The sequence below is a fragment of the Opisthocomus hoazin genome, chromosome 2 (assembly GCF_030867145.1).
Source record: "Opisthocomus hoazin isolate bOpiHoa1 chromosome 2, bOpiHoa1.hap1, whole genome shotgun sequence".
In the NCBI taxonomy this organism is placed as follows: Eukaryota; Metazoa; Chordata; class Aves; order Opisthocomiformes; family Opisthocomidae; genus Opisthocomus; species Opisthocomus hoazin.
The window spans coordinates 38,759,342-38,781,506 of record NC_134415.1 but is presented as its reverse complement, the minus strand read 5'-3'; the positions used below and the strand labels follow the sequence as shown (position 1 = coordinate 38,781,506).

The 22,165-nt window shown below is 49.1% G+C and overlaps 1 protein-coding gene across 3 annotated transcripts in view; it reads right to left on the bottom strand.

The window, feature by feature from the left end:
* LOC104334355 (phosphofurin acidic cluster sorting protein 1-like) overlaps positions 1–16,207 on the bottom strand; it is a 70,351-nt gene extending 54,144 nt beyond the window's left edge. Inside the window, exon 1 of one of the 3 annotated variants that reach the window (XM_075413269.1) lies at positions 16,032–16,207. In XM_075413269.1, the coding sequence (XP_075269384.1) occupies positions 16,032–16,207 (176 nt within the window). The remainder of the gene's footprint in view (positions 1–16,031) is intronic. The other 2 variants (XM_075413271.1, XM_075413270.1) reach the window with 2 other exon arrangements.
* Positions 16,208–22,165: the final 5,958 nt, after the last annotated feature.

The window sequence follows — 22,165 nt, the reverse complement described above, 5'->3', positions numbered from 1 at the left end:
CAGATAGTTTGTGTGCCCCTTCCCATCTCTTCTGGAAAAGAGAGGAAAGGGCAGGGTTTCAGGTGCACTGGAAGAGAAGGTTTCTTGGCAGGAAGAAGTAAAGGCGAGTAGTGTTCATCCCTAGCAGCACCACTGCCTGGAAAGCTGGCGTTTCTCCCCTCACCCACTGAGTGACAAACTTCCTTAGAAAAGACCGGAAAGCAGGCAGATCGTCTCCTCTCTACCAAAAACATGCTGACTAATCCCACCATACAAGAGAAGATCGAAGTCGGCTACTACAGATGAAGAAATCAAAAACATAGTATCCTTCCAGCAGCCCTGTTTCAAAGTGGACTTTTATCAAACCTTCATTTTGCCTTCCAGCAGAGCTCCTGCTAGCTCTAGAGACTCCCACTAGGCAATGCTGTTCTACAAAGGAGCAACTTCTCAGCATCCTTGCCACATTATTCCATTCTCCTTTGGGTTGGTGAGAAAACTAACCCAGAAGGGAAAAAACAGCTCCTACCAGCTTATCCCTTGCTAGGGATGTCAGCTGCTGAGAGTTAGTGCTGGATTTGCACTCAGATTGATACTATCCAGTCACGCCAAACACCACTTTCAGGCAGACTTTTCCATCTGCACTCCCAAGGCACAACAGTGCTTTTCACACACTGCAGTCATACCACCTTATGCTTGCTGTAATTCTCATGTGTTACTAAACTACTCACACTACAGGTGATTTAGCAAGGCAGCAAGAGACTGGAAGTCTGCCAACAGCCATTGAGAAACAGCTTGAAATGCATCCCAAAGGACAGGGGAAAAAACTCAAACCACACACCTCGTAGCTCAGTTTTCTCAGATCTGCAATAAAGTAGGTGCCTGAAGAACAACCTAACACTCAACACCTTTGTTACACTCAGGAGCTGTGGCCTCAGGAGCTATCTGTGGTCAGGAGCAGGTTTTTACATCCAGTTTTGTAACTGGATGTAGCACAGTAATTCACAGCATAGAGACAGATCTGATTGTAAAGCCTATGCTCACCCATTTCATCTAGAAGCTGCAGCCACCAAGAAACACACAGCTTGTCCTGATGGAAATTCCTTACTCTATTAGACAGCTTCCTTCAGAGCAAAATCTGCATACACCTTGAAAAACAGATCTTTGCTCTTAAGGAAAGCTGTTAGCCTTGATATTCAGAGGATGACATTCCCCAAAAGCATAACCTCAGCAGGCAAAGTAAAAAGAAACCAAAGCCTGCCTTAAGAATCACAAAGCTTTACAGGAAACCTCCTACTGTCAATGCAACAGAAAGCACATGCCAAATTCTGCGAGGGTGGGGAATAAAGATGGCCAAGAAAGAAATACCCTTGTGGATCCCAGGCAACTCTAAATACTTTTGTTCTCAGGTGTGTCCACACGGAAGAGCAAGATTTTTTCCTAGTCCCTAAAGTCTCAAGGCCTTCCATTAAAGAGGGGAAAAAAAAAAAATCATATTTAGGGGGTACCTGTTGTATACCTGCGTACATACTATAAGAGAGCTTATGAGGTTCAGTCCCCAAATCACAGCAGGTGTAAGTCAGAAGAAAGGAAGCATTCAGCTGAGGTGAATTTGCTCTCAGTTTGTCCTGCATGGGAGCAATTTAACATTAGTGAGAGAGTGTGGTGAAACTGAGCACAAGCAACACATCCTTGTGTTTCAGGCTGTGAATCTTAAGACAGCATGTCAAAACCGAAGTTGGGAGATCTAAGCTTGGCAACGGCTGCTCATTCGCAGCTTTAAGTGCAACATAATGCAACACTGAAAAGCTCTTTTGAATCAGCCTCTTAACTCTTACAACCTCTTACAAATTTCCAAGCCTGAAAATCTCTCTGCTACCTTGTTTCACTGCCCTGGTCATTTTACTTACCAGGTCACTAGCAGTTGCCACCCCACACCATCTGTCATTAGCAGACCTACTCAACAGTTTGTTCAGGAGCTGCTGCTACTCCCAAACATTGCAGGCTGTCCACGCATAAGAACAAGGTCACTAGGCACAACACAGACTCCTTCCCTCAACACCCCTTTTATCTAATCCTAAACGCTAAGGCTTAATCCTTCCAAGTACTTGTATCATAGCTGAAGTACGGGAAATCTCAAGGTAGTACAAAACCTGAAAATATAAAGGGAAGAAAAATAGCAAGTGCAAAGCACGGCTGGCTCTCGCCCAACCTCATCTGTCCTTTATATAATTTGCATGTCACAGGAAATGGAGAAAAGTTTGAGAACTGTGGGGACCGGAGAGATCCTAAGCAAACATCACGGGCTTGTGTTCATACTGTGATTTAGTGATACATGTCGCAAAATGGCTTTGGGTTCAATAAGACAGAAGAACACAAACTCTCCTCCATTTTTCTCGCTTCTCCCTAGGCCAGCCCCAGAGACGTGGTCAGTACCAGCTAGCAACTTCTTCACTTCAAATTGATTTATTGCTTTTTTAAAAGACTGAGCTCCTCTGTCCCAGGAGGAAGACGACACGCAACCAGCAGAGCACAGTGCAGGTGTGCTGTCCAGGACAATCACACTGGTGGAGCCAAGCATTCTGCACAGACGTGCTCTACAAGTAGCATTTCAAATACTCTGCGTCATCGCCTCTCATCACCAGGTATCATTCAGAAGCAGCAACTGTCACTGACAACACCATGAGCATCCTACAGGTGTGGAAGCTAGCATGCAGAGCTGGCACTCCAAAAAGAGTCCACAGGTACAGGGAGAAGCAGGAAGGACTAACAGTCCCGTCACCACAGCTCAAATTCAAAGGTCTTTTGCAGTGCATGCATTTCCAGAGTGTCCTTGACAAGGGTGGTAACTTGTCACTGAGGGCCATATTTTGCCTTTCAGGTGGGCAGGGGTGTGTGTTTGTGCGTGTGCGCATGCATGTTTCAGATACATGCCCAAAGAGCAACAGATGCTCTACAGAGCACTACTTGATCTACTTAGTTTTGCCTTCTTCCCAAAGAGAGTTCCGACATCTTGCACGTCCCACAGTCAGCTCTCCTTGAAAAGTCATTTACCCTCAGAGTATTAGAAAAAAAATAGGTTGTAATTAAAAACACTATGTATTTTGTGGGAAGAAAAGATATGCTATTGCAAAACAAGGGAACAAGAAGTTGTTCAAAAGTCTGAGATTATCTCTCTCAACCCCAGAAAGAAGCAAGTTATCTCCCCTTCAGCGGCTTCATTTTCCAAAGTTAGTCAAGAGCCAAGAGTCAGGACACTCACAAGGTACTCCCAGAAATCCTCAAATTGTCACCAACCTCTCTTTTTTTTTTTTTTCTTTTCTTTAACAAAGATTCCTTTTTTTAGCATTTCTTGTTCTACCTGCTGATGATGATTCTGAGAAAGCCCCTCCTCTTGCTCTCTGCCCTACTGCTTAGACAGAGAAACCATATCAGATATCAATTCACCTGCATAGTTGACAATTCAGGGATCCTTCTAGAGGGCTGTCAGCAGCAAATGTTTATTCTGGATAACAGGAATCAAATTCTGAAACCTCACATGCTTTACTTATACCATCAAATATATAACTAGTGCTGGCAAAACAACATATAACTCCACGCTTCCTTTTCATAACCTCTTTCAGGGTGCTGTCCCATCGGGGATCACAAGGAAGATGCTCTGTAGAACCGTCTTCATCTGAACAGCTGAGGCTGTAACCAACCCGGATGAGATCTACACTGAACACTTCTAACCTCAACAGAAAGTTTGTTTGGCTTGAAATCCCATTTACTCTGAAGACAGAGACCATGGAGCTTCTCTCACACAAAGCTACCCTGGATTTTAAACCTTGATCTACTTAGTTCTGCCTTCTTCGCAAAGAGAGTTCCAACATCCTGCACATCTCACAGCCAGCTCTCCTTGAAAAGTCATTTACCCTCAGAGTATTAGAAAAAAAATAGGTTGTAATTAAGCAGAGCTATTAATCTTTTGTCACTTGGGACCCGAAACCTATTCATATTCATGTCAACTGGAGTGTTTGCCACTACAATCAGGACTGGACAGAAGTGCCTCCTCATTTTTCTGAAGAGAATATAAGATCTTCCAGGGGCCAGTAACTAACTGCTCCGCTTTCTGTTCACAGCAGTATTCAGCTGGGATGCTGACCACTTCTGCTATCCCATCACCAACCATTTTTGGTTTTCAGCATCTTGTCCAAAGAGCACCATTCCCCTGGCACAGGCACAAGCTATCACAGTCTACGGCCCAGTTTCTTACATATCTCACAGATCTGCTACCTACCCAGAGGAGAAATAACCATGGCCGCAGTGGTAGAAGTGGTCTTTGGAACATGCTTCTTAAGACTTCTCAAGAGGAAGGAACTATCAGGATCTGCTAAAAGCTTCAAACTTCCCCCGAAAGGCACTTAGATCTATGAAGAAAATGGCCACATCACTTAAAAAGAGAGGCTGGAGAACCCAGTAGCAGCTAGGCAGTCATTCCTTACCTGGACAGATAGAAAGGACTCAAATTTTGGGGCCAACTGTTCTCATGCTCCTTGGACAAACTCCAAGTGGTCAGTGTGCAACCTCCTCACAGTTTCTTCAGGTAATGGTCAAGGCATGGAGAGGTCTGGTGACTTCCTTCACAGAAACCACATCCCTGTCTGCAAGGGTATGAAACCAAGACTTCTCTGTTCTAATTGGGGTCCAACAGTGTCAGGATTAAAGGATGGCAGTAACTGGATTTCTTACTGTAGTCGCAAACAATAATAAGGTTAAGAGATTTCCTTTCCCTCCTCGTGGCTAGGCTCTGAGTAGGCAGAAGTTCTAAGGCAGGGGGGCGGCTGTTAAACCTTTCCTCCTCCAGTTGCTTAAGAGGGATGTTTAGGGTTGTCAGTTTTGCCTCCTACTCACGGCTGACACTTCTCACCTCGTTGACTTAAAGGCACATTTACCTATGTATGTGAGGAGCAAGTGCACCTTGCCACACAAACAATGAATGAAATGGGCTCCTTGAAACCATTCTCCCATCACTCTGCATCCTTTCACATTAAATACCCACACAGATGCATCACTGGAAAGATCACTGCTCAAATTTTGCTTAAACTACTGCTGCTAGTCATTAAACAGAAAAAAAGCACCATTTTCTCCCACCCCCTTTCCCACACTTATATCGGCTCTTTCCAGGCTGTCTTCTCTCCTTTTACAGCAAACATTGAGGATGGTTGAGTTACCTCTGCAACACACCCAGGGACATCAGCCTGCAGACAGGAGGTTGGAAGAGAGCCAAGTTGTCCATCACAGGGAATCTAATAGGACCTCCAACTTCCCTCTAACCACTGATTTCTATGAAATATGGTTCTTCGAGGCAGTTGTCTTTGAAAAGCCAGGACAAAATTGGGCAAATAGATCAGAAGTTGAGAGAGTCGGGCAGACATTGTGTATGTTCTTAGTAGTTTCCTGTGTGAGGCTACAACTCATTTGCTGTGTTATTCACATTACCAAAACATTTGGGGGTGGTGGATTAACTGAGGACAAACCACACCATACAATTGCTTCGCCACTATGTGCACAGGAGAGTTGCAGTGATATAACCACATCCCCCAGGCTCTGCTACAGTGAGACCTCACTACTTTTAAAGAAGGAAGCAATTTAGAGTTAAGATCTGGTTCCAGGCAGAGAGGCGAGACTTAATCCATCTCTGCCACTTTTTAACTGTTGGATGAAAAGGCATGGAGTAAAACCCTCACAGAACAGGCAGCGTTTAATTATAGCACATCATGCAGCATCTACCACAACGGGACACGAGACTCTGCCATAGCTTCCTGGCGCCTCCTGTCACACAAGCTGATTTCCAGATAATAAGCACATTGTCAAGAAGCATCTCCTGAGGAAGCATTAGGATCTGCCCAGACAGCCTGCCCCAGCATGCACAGCATGCTCCTCAGTCACACAGCTATTAGCCTCTCTCATGCTCCACTGCAAGCTATGCAGATATTAATTGGCCCTACTACAGGAAAAAAGTCTTTCCTCAGCACAAAGAGCTCTTAAAACCTCAGCAGAAAGTCCAAAAAATCCCAACACACTGCTCCCCAAACTTTCTTCCAGACTCCAGCAGTTCCCGTGGTCCTCTGAGCCTGTTCACGGGATTCCCAGCCAGCAGCATCCAGATTAGACAGCAAGGAAAACTCTGCTGGCGGCCTGGCTCTCAGATGGTTTCTCTCCAGTTGCCCCTTTCTGAGCACCCTCAGGCTTTCCAGTATGTGGAAGCCAGAGAAGAATCCCCAGCCATTTTCTCTAGCTTCAGCTTCGTCTTTCCAGCTCAGGGAAATGCACCAGAGTGTATGGGCAGTCTTGTAAGGCTCTGTTTTTCCCAAGAAGTACAAATTTCTTCCTTTATGAGTACTGGGACCGTGTTGCAGGACATCGGCTTTGGGAGCAATGCTGTCACACCTCAAGATCACTTCTGCTTACAGTACAACTCCACAGTCACCCTAGCACATGCAAGCAAATGGCAGCACTGCAGCATGGAAACAAGCAGCAGGGAACAAAGCGGGAAGAAGAGGAACATAAATCACAGAATGGTAGGGGTTGGAAGGGACCTCTGTGGGTCATCTGGTCCAACCCTCCTGCCGAAGCAGGGTCACCTACAGCAGGCTGCAGAAGACCTTGTCCAGGTGGGTCTTGACTATCTCCAGAGAAGGAGACTCCACAGCCTCCCTGGGCAGCCTGTTCCAGTGCTCCGTCACCCTCAGAGGATGAGTCATAGCTACAGCTTCAGGCAGGGAAAGGGTTATTTGAGCTAGAAGAAGAGCAAGCAACTTCAGATCCTGGATCTGAATCTAAGCCTCACTTCAGTGTCCAAACCACAAGGTCAACTTTCTGCTCTATTTTCAAACAAGTTACTTGTTTAACAAAAAGCATGTGACCAAATTCATTGCTGCTGCCTAACAGCCTCCCTAGAAACATTAGAAAGAGCTTACTAAACAATCCACAGGTCAGTGGTAAGGCTACTTGCTGCAGCAAACTCTTAAAAATTATTTTTTATAGGCAGTAGAAAGGGTACTTTACTTGGGAAACATCACATCTTTAACTGGTCACTGCTTTACTAAAGACCACTGTGTTTGAACTTTCAGCTGTTCATTTGGGGTCTGCCCAAAAGCAGCCTTAGAGCAGAGAGAACAAAAAAAAGTAGAAGTCTGCAGCAGCACATTGATCTTCTCTCATTTTAGCCATGCTGAAATTAGGCATCAGCATTAGTATGGCTAACGTTATAGAACTTTTGTCACAAATGTAACAGGTTTTGAACTTTCCTGTCTACATACACAGCAGAATTGCTGCACCAGCTGTTCCCAAATGCAAGGCTGCTTTGACAAAACACGCTGCACTGCCAGCTTAGCTGAGAGCAGCAGTCAATGGCACGGCAAGGTGTAAATGTACCACACCTCCATGGAGCCACAGCACTAGCAGTCTGCCACGATACCTGTTGCTAAACAGCTCACTCCCCGTGTCTCCAGGCTAAAATAAAATGTGTTAATGAATTAACCACCACAAAGCAGTGAGTGATTACAAAAACACCACTTGCAGCATTGTCTACAGGAGGAAAAGAACAAGTGCTTAAGACACAGTGCCTTTCAACCAAGTTTGAAAGTGCAAATTGGGATGCAGGACAGGCTAGATCCTAACACTCATCGCCTAGCAGAGCTTGCTGGGGTACACCTCCAAGTCCACTGGAGATGTGCCAGTGCAGCCAGGCTGGGAAAAGCAGTGAAATGAGGTCAAGGTTAGTTCACTGATCCACACCAACTTCCTCCAGTTCTCTGCCGCAGGCTTTTGTTCTAGTGCCAATAGACACCTGTCTGGCAAACCCTGCCTCAGTGACCTAAAACACAGGGCATCCTCCATCATCCAGACTGTCCTGGTAGAGTTCTCCACAGACGCTGCCAAAAAGGGAACATGTGCCATACAGCCGCTTCTGTAATGCGGTTTAACAACTTTCCTACTAATGATGAACGCGCAGTTAAGGTTTCATTACAGCTTGCTACTTCTGAAGCAGCAAAGCCAAACATCCCATCTGTTTCCTTTGCTGTTGTCTTCAGCTGGCAAGCACTTTAGATCTGACTACCTGCAGGCTCAGGAACATGGTACCGTGGTAAGATACATCTGTGAAGAGGGCACAGGGGCAGGACTGAAGTGATAAAATAGCAGTGATACAGGACCCCTGGAAAAGAGAGTGTCAAACCAGCACGAGTATCCACTTTTGAGGCTTCTTCATAACTGTAAGAAAAAAAAACTACATAAAAAAAGAAGTTAAATTCTAAAGAGTTACACAGTTAAGATTCTTCACTCAAAAGAATGAGTCTCACCACAACTGGTAAATTTGTGCGTAGGCTTTTCATCCATCAGCAACGCAAGCTGTTAATAACCAGAGCCCATACAATGTAGTTCTCTGCTCAGATCCTTGTGGGTGGAGCAGGTCCCTGAAATAAGGGTAACTTGTCCACGCTTCCACAAATCAGTACTGCAACAGATAAAGTTATCCTCAAATAGGTATGAACATTTCATCAATACACAGGTGAGATGAACAAAGTGTAAATGCGGAGTAATGAGAATGTTGTCCTTTTGTCTGACTGGAGATTAAAGAACAAAACAGGCAGACAAAAAGCTTGAAAAGTCAAGAGACTTGACAAACATCAAGGAAAAAATAAGTTATTCATATATACAGTATGCTGTGAAATCCAAATGGACATCCTGAGTCTGCTTCTGACACAGGAGCACATAAGAAAGGAAGTAACACTTAGAGCAAGCAGCCCCAAGCATAAGGTGTAAGAGGATTGAAAGAAATGTCAGCTTACGGGACTGTATTTCAGGGATACACATACAAGAAAATTCAGAAAGCCTAAAAAAAGAAAAAAGCTTATATACATTAACAGTGGAAAAAATCTAAAAGCCATTAAAAACCAACCCAAGCACATCAAGGACATAGTCCAGCTGAAAAATACAAGCCATACAAGAATAAGATGTGGCCATTGCAGCTTAACAAGGAATAGTCTCTAAATTCCGAGAAAAAAAGCAAACTACTTTGAAAAGATAAAAACTAAGATTCAGAACTAAAGATTACTCAATTACAGGTGTGTAAGGCAAAACAGAAGCAAGGAAAAAACATGAGAACAGTGCCAAAATTATCAGCAGGCGTGTGCCGGGGTTTTGAGAGAAAGGAGCAATGAGAAGAAAGTGGACGTACTAATAAGGTCAAAAATAAATGGACTACTAGAACATAGCTGAAGGAACACAGGGAAAAGGCAGAACAAATACAAGGAAGCTCTTCTAAAAATAAATAAATAATGTAAATCTAAAAAACTCTGATCTAAATAACACAATTTCAGAGACACTGCTTGAACTGTTACTGAAGTTCAGGCAGCAGAAGAATCAATGGCAGGGTTTGGATGAACACAATCTTCTTCCCTGGCAGAGAAAAGATATTTAAGAACAGGAAAAGAGTAGCAGAACCCTTTACAAGTGAGTTACTCTTATTCTAACCCTGCTATCATTGTAACAGCACAACAGCTAACTGTTAGTGTTATTCAGTTTTGGAAAATGGATCCAAAGACACGAATTCTGCCATCATTCCAAACTGCCTCTACTGATGAGAATTCAGTTATCACATGTACAGAAAAACAGCTGAAAATACACAGCTGCGCATCGAACCTGGTCCCACATGCACTGGCTTTGGATCTCATACTACTTAAGATATACTCAAACTGAAGAATAAGAAGCATGATAGGAAGGATTTACAGCGGTAGTGTAAAAATCAGCATGAGTAGGAAAATAAGGAGAACCTACAAAAACTAGAATAACAGCCAAAATATAACCGGAGTTTTTATTTACTAAACCGAATCTCTCAGTGGATTAGACCACATGAGACAGAAGAAACCGAAAGAGCAGGAGAGACAACAGTGGGCAGTAAATTATAAAGGAGATAGCATTGAAACAGGCCTGCAGGAAAAGCCAGTGTAATTTTGAGCTGTGTGCACAGAGGCTGAATCACACTGCAGAGCAGGGAGTGGTCTCTGTAACCACAGTTGCAGTGTGTTAAGGTACCTGAAATACTGCATCTCTCCTCCAGGTCCACTGCAATGAGTATACTGAAGTATCCAAACAAAGCCTCATTTATCTAAAAGACAGAATTCTGACTATAAAAGCAATATCACTTAAGCTGTCTGCTTCCCCTGAGGCAGAGACAGGTTCCTGCTGCCACATCCCACACAGAGGAGTAAGACACTCTCACTTCTTGTTTCCCAAAACAGTATCCACCAGATTTGATGTAGCTAAAACAAAACAAAAACAGAAGCACAGCTTCCCCATCATCTGGGATGCTGAAAGCTTGGACCAGATAAGAACACCAGGTATTTGGAAAAGAACCTTGCCCAGATGCTCATCTGGCACACTATAAAATGCAGTATGTTTTTCACCCCTGGCTCTTTTTTGGAAAAACTTCTGAAGTTGACTGGAGACATTCAACCTAGAATCATTCCACTTTGCAAACAATTACACAAAAGCATCAGCATAGATTTCATCAAAGAATGGATCTGCTACAGGAACCCCGTAAGATACTGGTGCTCAGCAATTTATTCTTTTGACAGGATAAAGGTCAGGGGATCTCTGTCCCAGAGGAGGGTGTGCTATGCACATACTACATGGCTGCTACTAATCAATCACAAGTAACTGAACACACCAGAGGAAGCAGAATGAGCACTTATAGCATACGAGCACAGTAAGAACAATACAACATTTTTTACAAGCCATCAGACAACTGAGCTAACACAGCCTAGCTAATGAATGAAACACTGGAGAGCAAGGCTAGGAGGCAGCGTGGCAGGTTCTTCAAATAAAATTAAGCCTTCAGGAAAGTCACTATTAATATTCTGAAAGGAGTACACCCCCCCATCAATCATACTGGCAGAGGACACTTGTCCTGAGTTCCACTAATGAGGAGAAAGAAGGAACAACAGACACGAACTCAATTATCGTATGCTCAGATGGGAAAAATGACACTGCCGGAGGAGAAATCCCAAACGTGCTCCTCTGACAGACAAGGCACAGGGAGCAACAGATAGTGGACAACACATCAGACATCTTATGTTGCAGGCTCGTAGCCAAGCCCACAATATTAAGAATAACAAGCAATCCGATGGTTGTTTAGAATTTTTTGTTTTCTATATAGGACTAAAAGGAAATCATAATTCAAACACGGCAAATATCACCAGTTATAAGAGGCTGTTTCCTCACAAGGAACTGCGGCCTCCCTCAAGCACTCCCTGTCTGGAGCTACTCCGGTTTGTCACGGCATGATACTATCTTTTGAGGGAACAATCTGGAATCATTTAACATTCCCAGAGGTGCAACTCTGTAGCTTACCCAAACAGAAGAGATATTGCTGAGGTTGGAAGTTTACCATGAAAACGCCAGATTTACCCAGGAAACCACTCAAGAACATCTCAGGCAGATAAATACATGTTATTCCAGCCAGCATAAGTGTTTCTTAAAGCAACACCCAGTTCAGAGGCTCTTCATCACCACATCAGCTTCAGAAAAGGAAACTCTTTGGGGTTGTAGAAAAGACAGGCAACCCTCCTTGCAGAGAAGAAGCAGACGCCCGAGTCCGCAGCTGACGGAGCAGCCTGCTCCACGGGGCTGCGAGATGCTGCCAGCCCAGCTGAATGCAGCTGTGCCAGAGGAGAGCAGGTTCCTCCACACTGTACCACTTGCTCACTGCAAGGCTTTCCAGACCTCAGGCGAAGGAAATCAGGCAACCAGCTGCACAGATGAAGTCTTACCCTGCTGTCCATGATGTGCCAGGTAATCGATACCGTCTGCCCGGACAGGACAACAGGGTTGCAGAGACATTCACCTCACGACACGTCAAAGGATCACCATAGCTGGCACTCATGGGATATTTCCAGTTGTACTTGCAATAACTGCTCGCCTTCCAAGAAGACATTCATTAGGCTATAACTTTCCATAACACACATTTGGAAGTTTTAATGACAGACAATTCAGAGCACCTTCTGAAACATGATGTCCCGAAGGTGCACATACAGAGTCTCACAAAGTAAGCCCAAACCACATGCATTTCCCTAAGTCGATGCTTTTCTAACTATCGCAAGCAGCAGACACTGTGTTCGAGCACACTGTGTGGGTGGCAGCATGACTTGGAATGTTTTTGAGCTCAAGCATCGTACCGAGATATGAGATACTCTGGACGAAATGCAGTGTATTTGAATCCGTGCAGTGCCATTCACAGCATAATTTGTACAGGTAGAAACTGCCTTTGCAATCTGAGCTCAACCATACTAACACATTAGCCAAAACACAACTCGTACCTCTCACCGCTAACTAGAAACGTGATGACTTATCACTGAAACAACATCCACGTATCACTGAACACAACAGCTGTGTCATGGAAAAAGAGTAAGAGTGAACACAAGCACACAATCTTATCTTGTTTCCTAATTAAGAACTTGCATTTATGGGCTCTCCGACATTAATAGGATAAAAAGGAAGAGCAGTCCTATAAACAGAGGTTGAAAAATACCACTACGTGGAAAGAACAAGACCCCAAGTGTGTCTGCACAAAGTCCTTTCACACATTTTTTTTTTCAAATGTACTGCCTGATCAGCATACAAAACCATGAAAACAATGTAAGACATTACCTTGATGCGGACAGACATTTTACCTTGACAAACCTCTAGTTCATTTCTTGCAGTCTCCATACAGTGGGAACCTGCTACAACCCTCAAAGGTTCTTATTTGCATGGTGTCACAATAAAGACACTTCGTCCTGCCTCAGAACACTGCTATGAAGACTTAGATAACTATGAGTGGAAGTTAAGGCTGATTGATTGATTATTTTAGCAAAAGCATGCTTGCACCCTGCAGCATGAATCAACCAGGATTGCTTTCCTTCTAAGGCATCACGATGGGAAGCCAATAATCCCTATCCCAGTGGGTAGCCTAACTGAAGATGCAATGAGCATTTTGCTTGGTTTCCAGGTGTTTACTTGCTTCTGCCTCTCTGCATAATAGCCCACTGCACAGAAAATTCAGCTCTGCCTCCCCTGAGAGCCACTAGAGCCAAAGGCAGCTGGGTCTACACTATGCATTCTCAGTTCATCGGGAGGGCATTAAGGGCTTACAGATCTCTCTCAACTTGGCCCTGAAAAGAGGAAGACCGCAGCAGGAGGGAGGATACCTCCATTCTGAGAGCAAGGCAACTTCCAAAACTAAACATTCAGTGGTGCATTCCTGATTCAGCAGGAAAGACTTCCATTACGGGCAACAGTTCTTCTTAGAAAGCCAAGATCCTCCTACAAGGCACCAGAAGTCTTACAGTCACACTACTGAACCATTCAGTATGTTGGGGCTTACACTTCACAGTGCCTATTTTTACTGGTCCATACTGCCTCTCTGAAATCCTGAAGGCCTGGACACAACCTCTCAACTGACCTGCACTAACAGCCAAGCACAGAGCAACCCCACAAAGGTTGATCTAACCCAGTCCCGCTCCTGCAGCAGCCAGAGCTGCGTTTTCAGAAGATGAAACACCTGTGAAGGAGCACAGGGAGAGCAAAGACTTATGATGCAGAGCCTAGCAAAAGAAAGCACGTTCTACTGCATTAAAATCAGTGCAAAGTTCTCCTTTCCCTAGATCTGCATAGGGCTGGAAGAATTGACACTATACACACGTAAGAGACAGAGAGGCCCAAGGGAGAAGGATCATTGCCCTTGAATGGGTATTGTTTTGCCCCCACCCCCAAAGCACAGTAAGAGGAGAGACCACCTGTGCTGGGCACTGAGACAGCACAGCAGAGTTTCTACCTTGAAGAACATAATGTCAAGACTAAAACATTACACAAGCAATCGGTAGAGGAAGAACATCGGCTACCTTGAAGAACATAATGTCAAGACTAAAACATTACACAAGCAATCAGTAGAGGAAGAACATCGGCAAGCAATAAGTAAGCACAGTGCACAGACACACCATTAACCCAGCTCAGATCTTGGACTTGATCTCCCTTTAGTTTCAGTGAACGCAAACACCTGCCTAATAGGTGCCCACCTGTGAGCCACTCACTCAGGAAAGCTTGGGCTAGCTGAAGACTAGAAAACACAGAAGCACCAGTCCCACACTGGTCACTGTGGCCTGACAGGACTTCTCCAGAAACCTGCTGACTCTACAGACACAGCAGCACACGATGTTAGAGGCATGGCCTCTGACAGGAGAATCACCTTCCATCAGCTTCTTCCAATCCTAACAAATGTTGCATCTGAAGACATTCCAGAGATTAATTTCAGACTAATTTTACAGAAGTTTCCTCCAAGCTGGTGTGTCAGATGGCTGCCCCCCATGATTATCAACACACAAACAAGCTCAGGCAGTAGAACAGGCATCTACACAATGCCAGCGCAAACCGTCCGTGTGAAAAGGCACAGCATTCACCGGGCCAAAGAGCAGTTCTTCACAGAACTTCCAAACTGATGACACACCACTTCTGCTCACCCACTGGCATCCCGCCACCCATGTAACCCACATCTAACCTCAGTCTCACTATTCACAGTCATTCTGTCTTTGGTTTGCCCAAAGCAGGCCCTCCTCTCTCTAGCTCTTGCAGCGTTTCTATTTGTGAGGACTATGCACATACACATCACCATCACTAAGTTCTGTGCTTTGTATTTGCAGCTTCTTTCTGCAGGAAGTCAGCCTGGTAATTCTGTCCTGCTCTTCAAATACCTGCTTGAGAGTAAACTACCCACAAATAAACAATACCTCAAGTCACTTTAAAGCTATAGAATGATCACGGCTTCCTGCTCCACACAACAGCCTCAGCACATGTCTTCAAAAGGTGGACTGGCTTTTCACAGACGCATGTTGCAAACTCCTTCCCATTTGCTGCCTGCTCAGCCCAGGACCCTCCTTGGGCACCGCAATCACATAGGCTTCCTCTACTAGCTCGGGGCATTCTGGAACATTTCTACCCTGACCCATCTGGCCATTCAATCATCAAGATTCTCCCTACAAACACATCAGCCTTCTGCAGCTCTTTCACAAAGGCTGGTGTTCTCCCACCTACGGGAAAAACTGTTTTTCCGCTCTTGAATTTTATGCCTCTAGTTTTTGTGCAGTGCTTGAATATATCACTTGCAGACAACATACCACAAGCCCAGAGATACATTGATCTAGAGTGACTTCCTGAATCTGCCCCTTAAGCCTCACAAGAAGACCTCCCGATCAATGTCTGATGAGTGAGACAAAAGATACCTATCTCATTAACACACCCAGCACACCTCGGCTCCAAGACAGGTCTTTGCATTCCTCCCACAGGTACATCTAGCCTGCACATACCCTTAACCATACAGTCAGCAACGGCATCTACACCGTTCAGCTTGCTCACCAGCTCTGCCCACGATAGAGCTGCGAGTTCATCTGGCAGCAGAGTGAATCCTTTTGCTGTTACCTACGGTCTGGAGCGCAGGTGACACGGGTAGCCCCGCGGATGCCAGGCGGCCATCACCTGGCTTCAGGGGACCGGCTGTAAGGCCACCATTCACGTCAGGGGCGAAGAGGCTGCTTTCAGCAGCAGCATGGCCGCGACGACGTACCCCACTCCGAGATCTTCAACAGCCATCGCGGCAGACACCAGCCAGAGGCCGCAACATGGAGTCAACGCAGCCGTGGTCCGACGCTGGCACACCCGGCCCCGCCGGTTCCCGGTGCCGCAGCCGGCTCCCACTGGAAGCGCACCGGGCGGCACGGCGGGGAAACGGCGGCCGGGGTAGCCGTTCGCCGCACATCCAGCCTCCGGCTGGGGCGAGGCCCAGCCGCCGCCGTAGGGGGCGCGGCCCCAGGCCCAGCTCGGCCCGGCGGGGCAGGGATGCTGCAGGGGCCGCCGACCCCGGGGGGGGTCGGCCGGGGACCGCCTCCCCCCAGCCCGCGCCATCCCCGGCCCCGGGCTCCCCAAGGCCCCCGCAGAGGAGCGGGGCGGCCCCCGGCGAGGCCCCGGGCGCCGTGGCTCACCTGGGCACGCAGCTCGGCGCCGAACGGTCGATCTCCCACGTCGCGAAGAGGTTCATGGGCACCGGGACCGGCCCGGGACCGGCCACCGCCATCGCCGCCGCCCCGACGGCCACCGACGGGGGCCCCGCGGCGGGGCCCGAGCCCAACGCGCCGGCCGCCGCCGCCGCCGCCGCCATCCCGCCGCCGACACTGGCGATGGGGAGGGGGGGGGGGGGGGCCGAGCCCCTCGCCTCAGCGCCGGCCTCCGCCTCGGCGCGCGCGCGCCCGCTCGCTCGCGCGGCGGGGCGGGCCCGGGCGCCCCGCGGCCGCCAACCGGAGCGTGGCAGGGCGCGGCGGCGGAGGCTCATGGCCAATCAGAGCGCGGATAGGGCGAGGCCTGCGGCGGGAGACGAGCCAATCGGAGCGGGAAAAGAGCGTGGATGGCGACTTTGGCAAGCAGCCAATCGAAACCGAGAGGGTGGTGACAGGAGCGGCCAGCAGCCAATCGAAGAGGGAAAAGGACGCGGCCGCTGGGGAGGGGCCAGCCAATGGGAACAGAGTGGCCGCTCCGTCTGGGAAGGGGGGCCAGGAGTGGTGGCGATCCCTTTAAAGCGAAGAAGGCCCGCGCGAGCTCGCTGAGGGGCGCGGTCGGGCGCGCGCCCGCCCGCCCGCCCGCCTGCCCGGGGCCGCGGCCTGCTCGCGGGGTTGCCATGGCAGCGGGGAGCCCCGCGGCGGGGCCGGGCTGGGCCGCGCTGCTGCCCCCTGCAGTCCCGTGCCCACCGCGCCCACCGCCCCCCGGGAGCAGCGGCTCGGGGGGCGACGGCGGGTGAGGGGCCGTTGCGGGGAGCCGTTGCCAGCTTTGAGGCGCCGTGGGGAGCGGGGTGCCTGGGCCCCGGGGGGGATGGCTGGCGGCGCGGCGGGTCAGCGGGCGGGCGGGCGGGCGGAACGGAGACCCGCGGGCCCGGCGGGCTGAAGGTGAGAGCGAGAGGAGCCTTAGCGAAGGGAAGCTGAGGGGTGACAGCGAGCCCTTCCCCAGACCCCCGCGGGCAGGGACCCGCCGGCCAGCCCGGTGCGGGGGGCAGCGCTGCGGGGGAAGCCTGTGGCGCAGGCTCACGGAGTGGTGGGGGTTGGCAGGGACCTCTGTGGGTCATCTGGTCCAACCCCCCTGCCGAAGCAGGGTCACCGCGTTCAGGCGGGTCTTGAATATCTCCAGAGAAGGAGACTCCACAACCTCCCTGGGCAGCCTGTTCCAGTGCTCCGTCACCCTCAGAGGGAAGAAGTTCTTCCTCATCTTCAGACGGAACTTCTTCTGCTTCAGTTTGTGCCCGTTGCCCCTTGTCCTGTCGCTGGGCCCCATCCTCCTGACACCCACCCTTCAGATATTTGTAGGCATTTATAAGGTCCCCTCGCAGCCTTCTCTTCTCCAGGCAGAACAACCCCAGCTCCCTCAGCCTTTCCTCGTTGGAGAGATGCTCCAGTCCCCTCACCATCCTCATAGCCCTCCGCTGGACTCTCTCCAGTAGCTCCTCAGCAGCAGCTGAGCAAATGCATTGCTGCGGTGCTGTCATAGCCAAAATGGGAAGGGTCCCCTCCTGCAGCCCCCCCTTAGCAAGGGCCTGGCAGAGGGTCTGTCTGGAATGGCACTGCCCCTGGAAAGATGGAAAAGGAACAGTGCCAGGTCATCAGAGCAGGGTGGTGCTGGCTGAGGTGTCCTGAAAGGAGGCAGAAATGAACAGGGAGCTGCAGTGCTCATTATTTGAAACTACCTGCAAGCAGTGGCCGAGCCGACAATGGCCGAATCACAAAATAAAGAGAAGCCCCCAGCTTCTGCAGGGACCGTGCCAGGACCTGTGCTGTTCAGTACACTCAGCAGTGACAGAGCTTTCCAGGGATGCAGTGTTATGCCAGGCAGACTGTAAAATGCGGCTTATGCCGGTGGAGGGGTTAGGATTTGAGAAGCGGGAGCAGCACAAACTTGCAAAGCAGCGTAAAACATCCACAGTTTTTCTACTGTGGATCTTGAGGACAGCACTGGTGTTTTCAGATTGTTATCAGCAAGCATTTCAGGGTCACTTTCCCGAATACTGATGTTTAATTTGTAGCCTGTCCCTTGGTCCTCTTCTGTTTACTTGCATTTGTCAGTTCTACATTTCATCTGCTGTCTAGCTTCAGGTCTCTCAGTAACACGCAGGTGTTTACGTCAGCTTTCAGTTTGACTGGATGAATAATCTGAACTGCCACCAGACTTTTTCACCTTGCTCTCTGCCCCCTTTCCTAGCCTGCTTCTGCATCTGATGAACAGCTCGGATCCCAGCACAGAGTTGCCCAGGCCTCCTGTCTTGCTGTGGAACAGCTTGATAGCTGCTTTGATGAATTTTCCTTCCTTTAAGCAAGTCATTAACGCGTGAGAGGACCTTTCCTTTCATCCTTGACAGCCTTGGTTCTCCAAGAGCATTTGCTAAGGGAACTTAGCTGAGGCTTTTGTGGAAGTCCAGCTGGATCAAGGATGAGCTGCGTTTTCATAGCTCTCTGCAGATGAATGTGAAAACTTTGTTTTGCAGCAGGACAGAGTCACGTGACAGTCATGCTGGCCTGGCCTTATCTCAGCATTTCCACCCATCGTGGTTTGATTTCAGCTGGATATCATCACTGCCTTTCCCCAAAAGCAGCTGACAGCTCCAAAGGACCCTGCTAGATCTGGGGACTTGATTTGTCCCTAAAAAAACCCATCACAGTGCCTCCCCAGCTGTTTGCTTTTGTCCATTTGCATTCCAGTCTTAGTCACCATTCCCAACTATTTGTGTCGTGCTTCAATAGCATTGAGTGCTCCGGGCTTTCAGGGATGCCCTCTCTCTTCCAGGAGGCCACAGGCACCTCTCTGCTCAGCTCGAGGCAGCCTGGTGAAGTGGCAGGAGTCACCATCCCTGGAGGTGTTCAAAAAACGTGTAGATATGGCTCTTCAGGACATGGTTTAGCAGGCATGATGGTGTTGAGTTGACGCTTGGACTCAATGAGCTTAGAGGTCTTTTCCAACCTTAATGATTCTATGACAGCCTTTGACTGTGGCCTTCCAGGCAGCCCCAAGGGCCAGCAGTCCTACAGCCCTCCTGGGCCACCTCTCTGGCCCAGGAAGGCTGCTTCTCTCCTGCATTCCTGAAGGATGCCATCGCTTCCAGCCACCTTTGCTCTGCGGCTGTGCCACGCTCTGTGATCTGGGATGCATTTTCAGAGCTGTCGAAGCTCTCGGCATGGTCCCCAGGTCACGAATGGCCTTTCCCCATTGTGGCCAACACTTGCAGTTTCTTGCTGGTGACCTTCCCCCTTTTCCTGCATTTCCCTGGAGGGATGTCCAATGTGACTGAGGTGGATTTCTCTGGCTCTCTCCCTGCAGCCTGTTCCCTTCAAGTACCTCTATCCTTAGTGCAGCTCACTTTTTTGTTTCAGCCTTCTGGCTTATTCTGCAGATGAACTTATGCATTTGTTCTTCAGCTGTTTCAATGTGCCTTGTTTATTTGAGGGCTTGGCTACACAGCCTGCTCTTTGTTTTTTCCTACCTTCGTGTTATATTGACTTTGAGCCTACAGCATAAGCTACCCAGAACTGTGCTCTTCCACACGCGGTGGCTTTTCCCTGTCTTTGGGATCAAAATTTTCCTGTGTTTTTCATTGTGAGCACTGAAGCCTGGTTATCTTTCAGCTTAAATAGAGCCTCGTAGAGTCATTCTATCACTCAGCTGCTTCCCCACCTCCTCTTAAGCTGAGACCTTTCTGTGTGCCAAGCACTAGCTGAGATTTGCTTCACCGTGGATACAATCTCCGAGCATGTCAGGGAAAGCACCCAAGGAACCCTCGCTCTCTAGCATCCAGGCAACCAGCTTGGTATGTACCTCCAGAAACCCCCCAGCTCTTCAGCACAGTTTAGACACCTCACAGTAGCTGCCATCTTTGTCCTTGGCAGACAAGGCGTCACGGTGTTCCCCCATATGTTGATCAAGCCCATGCAGGGCACCTGATCCCTTCAGGCCAGCACTTCTCTCAGCCACGCTGTTCCTGGAAGAGCCGTGTGTCACCTTAGCCATTGCACCCTGGACAAAGTTGAGGTGCAGCAAGACGCGGCAGCTGCTCAGGAGCAGAAAATTTCTCCTCAGGACAGATGTCCCTCTCGAACTGCCCTGGTTTCAGCTGTGAGAGCACATTTTGTGGTGCAAAGCCATGTTGTCTCCATCACGACCATGACCTGCGGGCCCCAGCTGCCCAGAGCGGTGGGAGATGGTGATGTTCTTGGTCACCGGGGCCGGTGCCTTTGGCTGTGCCCCAGGCAGCGCAGGGCTGAGGAGCTCACCCAGGTTGCTGGGGGTGCTCTGACGGTTCATGGGGGGTGTTCGGGGAGGAGGCTCTGGCAGGTGCTGCCTGTGTCCCCCCCAGCCCCAGCCACGACAAGCAGCCGGGGGTGGCTTTGTCCTGAGTGGGTCTGGGCTGACCTGCAGTGGCTGTGGCACGAAGACCCACTCTGCGGGCTGTCCCCGCACCCGCCACTCGGGTACCTCACCTTGGGAAGCGCTGGGGTGGCTCCCAGCCCTGCAGCACCTTCAGGATTTGTGTCACAAACCTCAGTTTTCAAAATCCTTTTGAGCGCAGGCTGCCAGGACCGCACGCATCACCGGCTACCGCCTTCCCCTCCGGCCACATCGTGGTGGTCCAGCTCCTGCCACCGCTTTGCACCAAGTGCCCCTTAGCACGCTGTTTTCCATGATGGTCCTTTCACTCCTCCGAGCTGCTGACAGAAGAAGTAGCAGCACTCACTCTCTGCCCCATCAGGTGCGTAACGCTGCATGTGGCTGTGTTTGAAATGACATTTTTTTAATAGACACCATTTTCTCAGAAGCCCAGCATGCACCCCGAAGGATGTCATCACCATTGTGTAGCTCCATCCCCTCCACTCCACATTTTGACACATGGTTACCTGGAGTGACTCTGTATGTTCGTTCCTTTGTTTTCCTTTTTGGCATACCTGATGTCTTGCTTCTCCACTCTGATGTCACCTTCCAGCACCTTGCTCACATTAGGACTTTTCTTGATGTTAAAGTACCGTTCAGCACTCAGAAGTTGTTCCCGGTTTGTTTTTTTAAATTGCATTCCTGAAGGATGCCCATCAGCTCCAGCCACCTCGTGGCCAGGCTCTGGGGACCACGAGGCTCTGCTGGAGCAGCTGAAGCTCTCAGCATGGTCCCCAGGCCACTGCCAGCCTTTCCCCATCACAGCCACCGCTCGCTGTTCCTTGCTGACAAGGAGTTCCCCTTCGAGGGTGTCCAGCGCAACTGAGGGGTTTCCCTGGCTCCCTCCCAACAGCCTTTGAGGGGGTTGCAGTCACCGCCCCAGAGGGACTCTTCAGCGATAACGGTGGGGTGCAGGTGTCCTAGGCAGCGCAGGGCTAAGCCGAAGATGCTTTTCATCCTGGGTCTGGAGCCAGCAGGAGACAGCGAGCAGCTATCTGCCCGAGAACCCTGGTGCACCCCTCTTTGGTTTCCTTCCATTTTGCCTCTGGTCACAGCTGCATCCACACGCGAACTCTGGCATTCCGGTTCCAGCATCGTGTTTTAGAGAAGGACGTAAGGATCTGCTCTTGCTCTGGTTGCTTATTTTTATGTGCCTTGTTAAAGCAGCTCTTTACTGCTTCCCACGCGAATGTTGTCACCTCCTGTCCTAGCCTCTGGTGGAGACTCTGGGTTTTTATGATTCCAGCCCAGGGATGAATCATCTTGTCTTTAGCCCTGCTGCTTGGTAGCCGCCTCCAAAACTGCTCTCCTACCTCTGTGGTCACCCCCCAGGTGCCTCCACAGACAGAGACCCTTTGCTCCTTCTCCCTGCAGCCTGCCAGGCACTGCCCTGATGCTGAGTGAGAGCTGGCACTTCTGTGTCCAGAGGGAAAGACCTAGGTTTTGGTTCTGTGTTGGCTTCTCACCTCATGCCTCACAGCACTCTCCACTCAGCTTGAGGGCTGCTTTCCTTTCTGGAGCCAGGTTGTTTTGGCAGCTTTGTTTCCCTGCTCTTTCAGCCCTTCTGGAGATTGCTGTTTTTTCCTTGACTAGGAGAATGATCCCACAGTGAAACTCCTTGCCTTGTTGCACCTCTCTAACCCAGAGCTCTGCTCCCCAC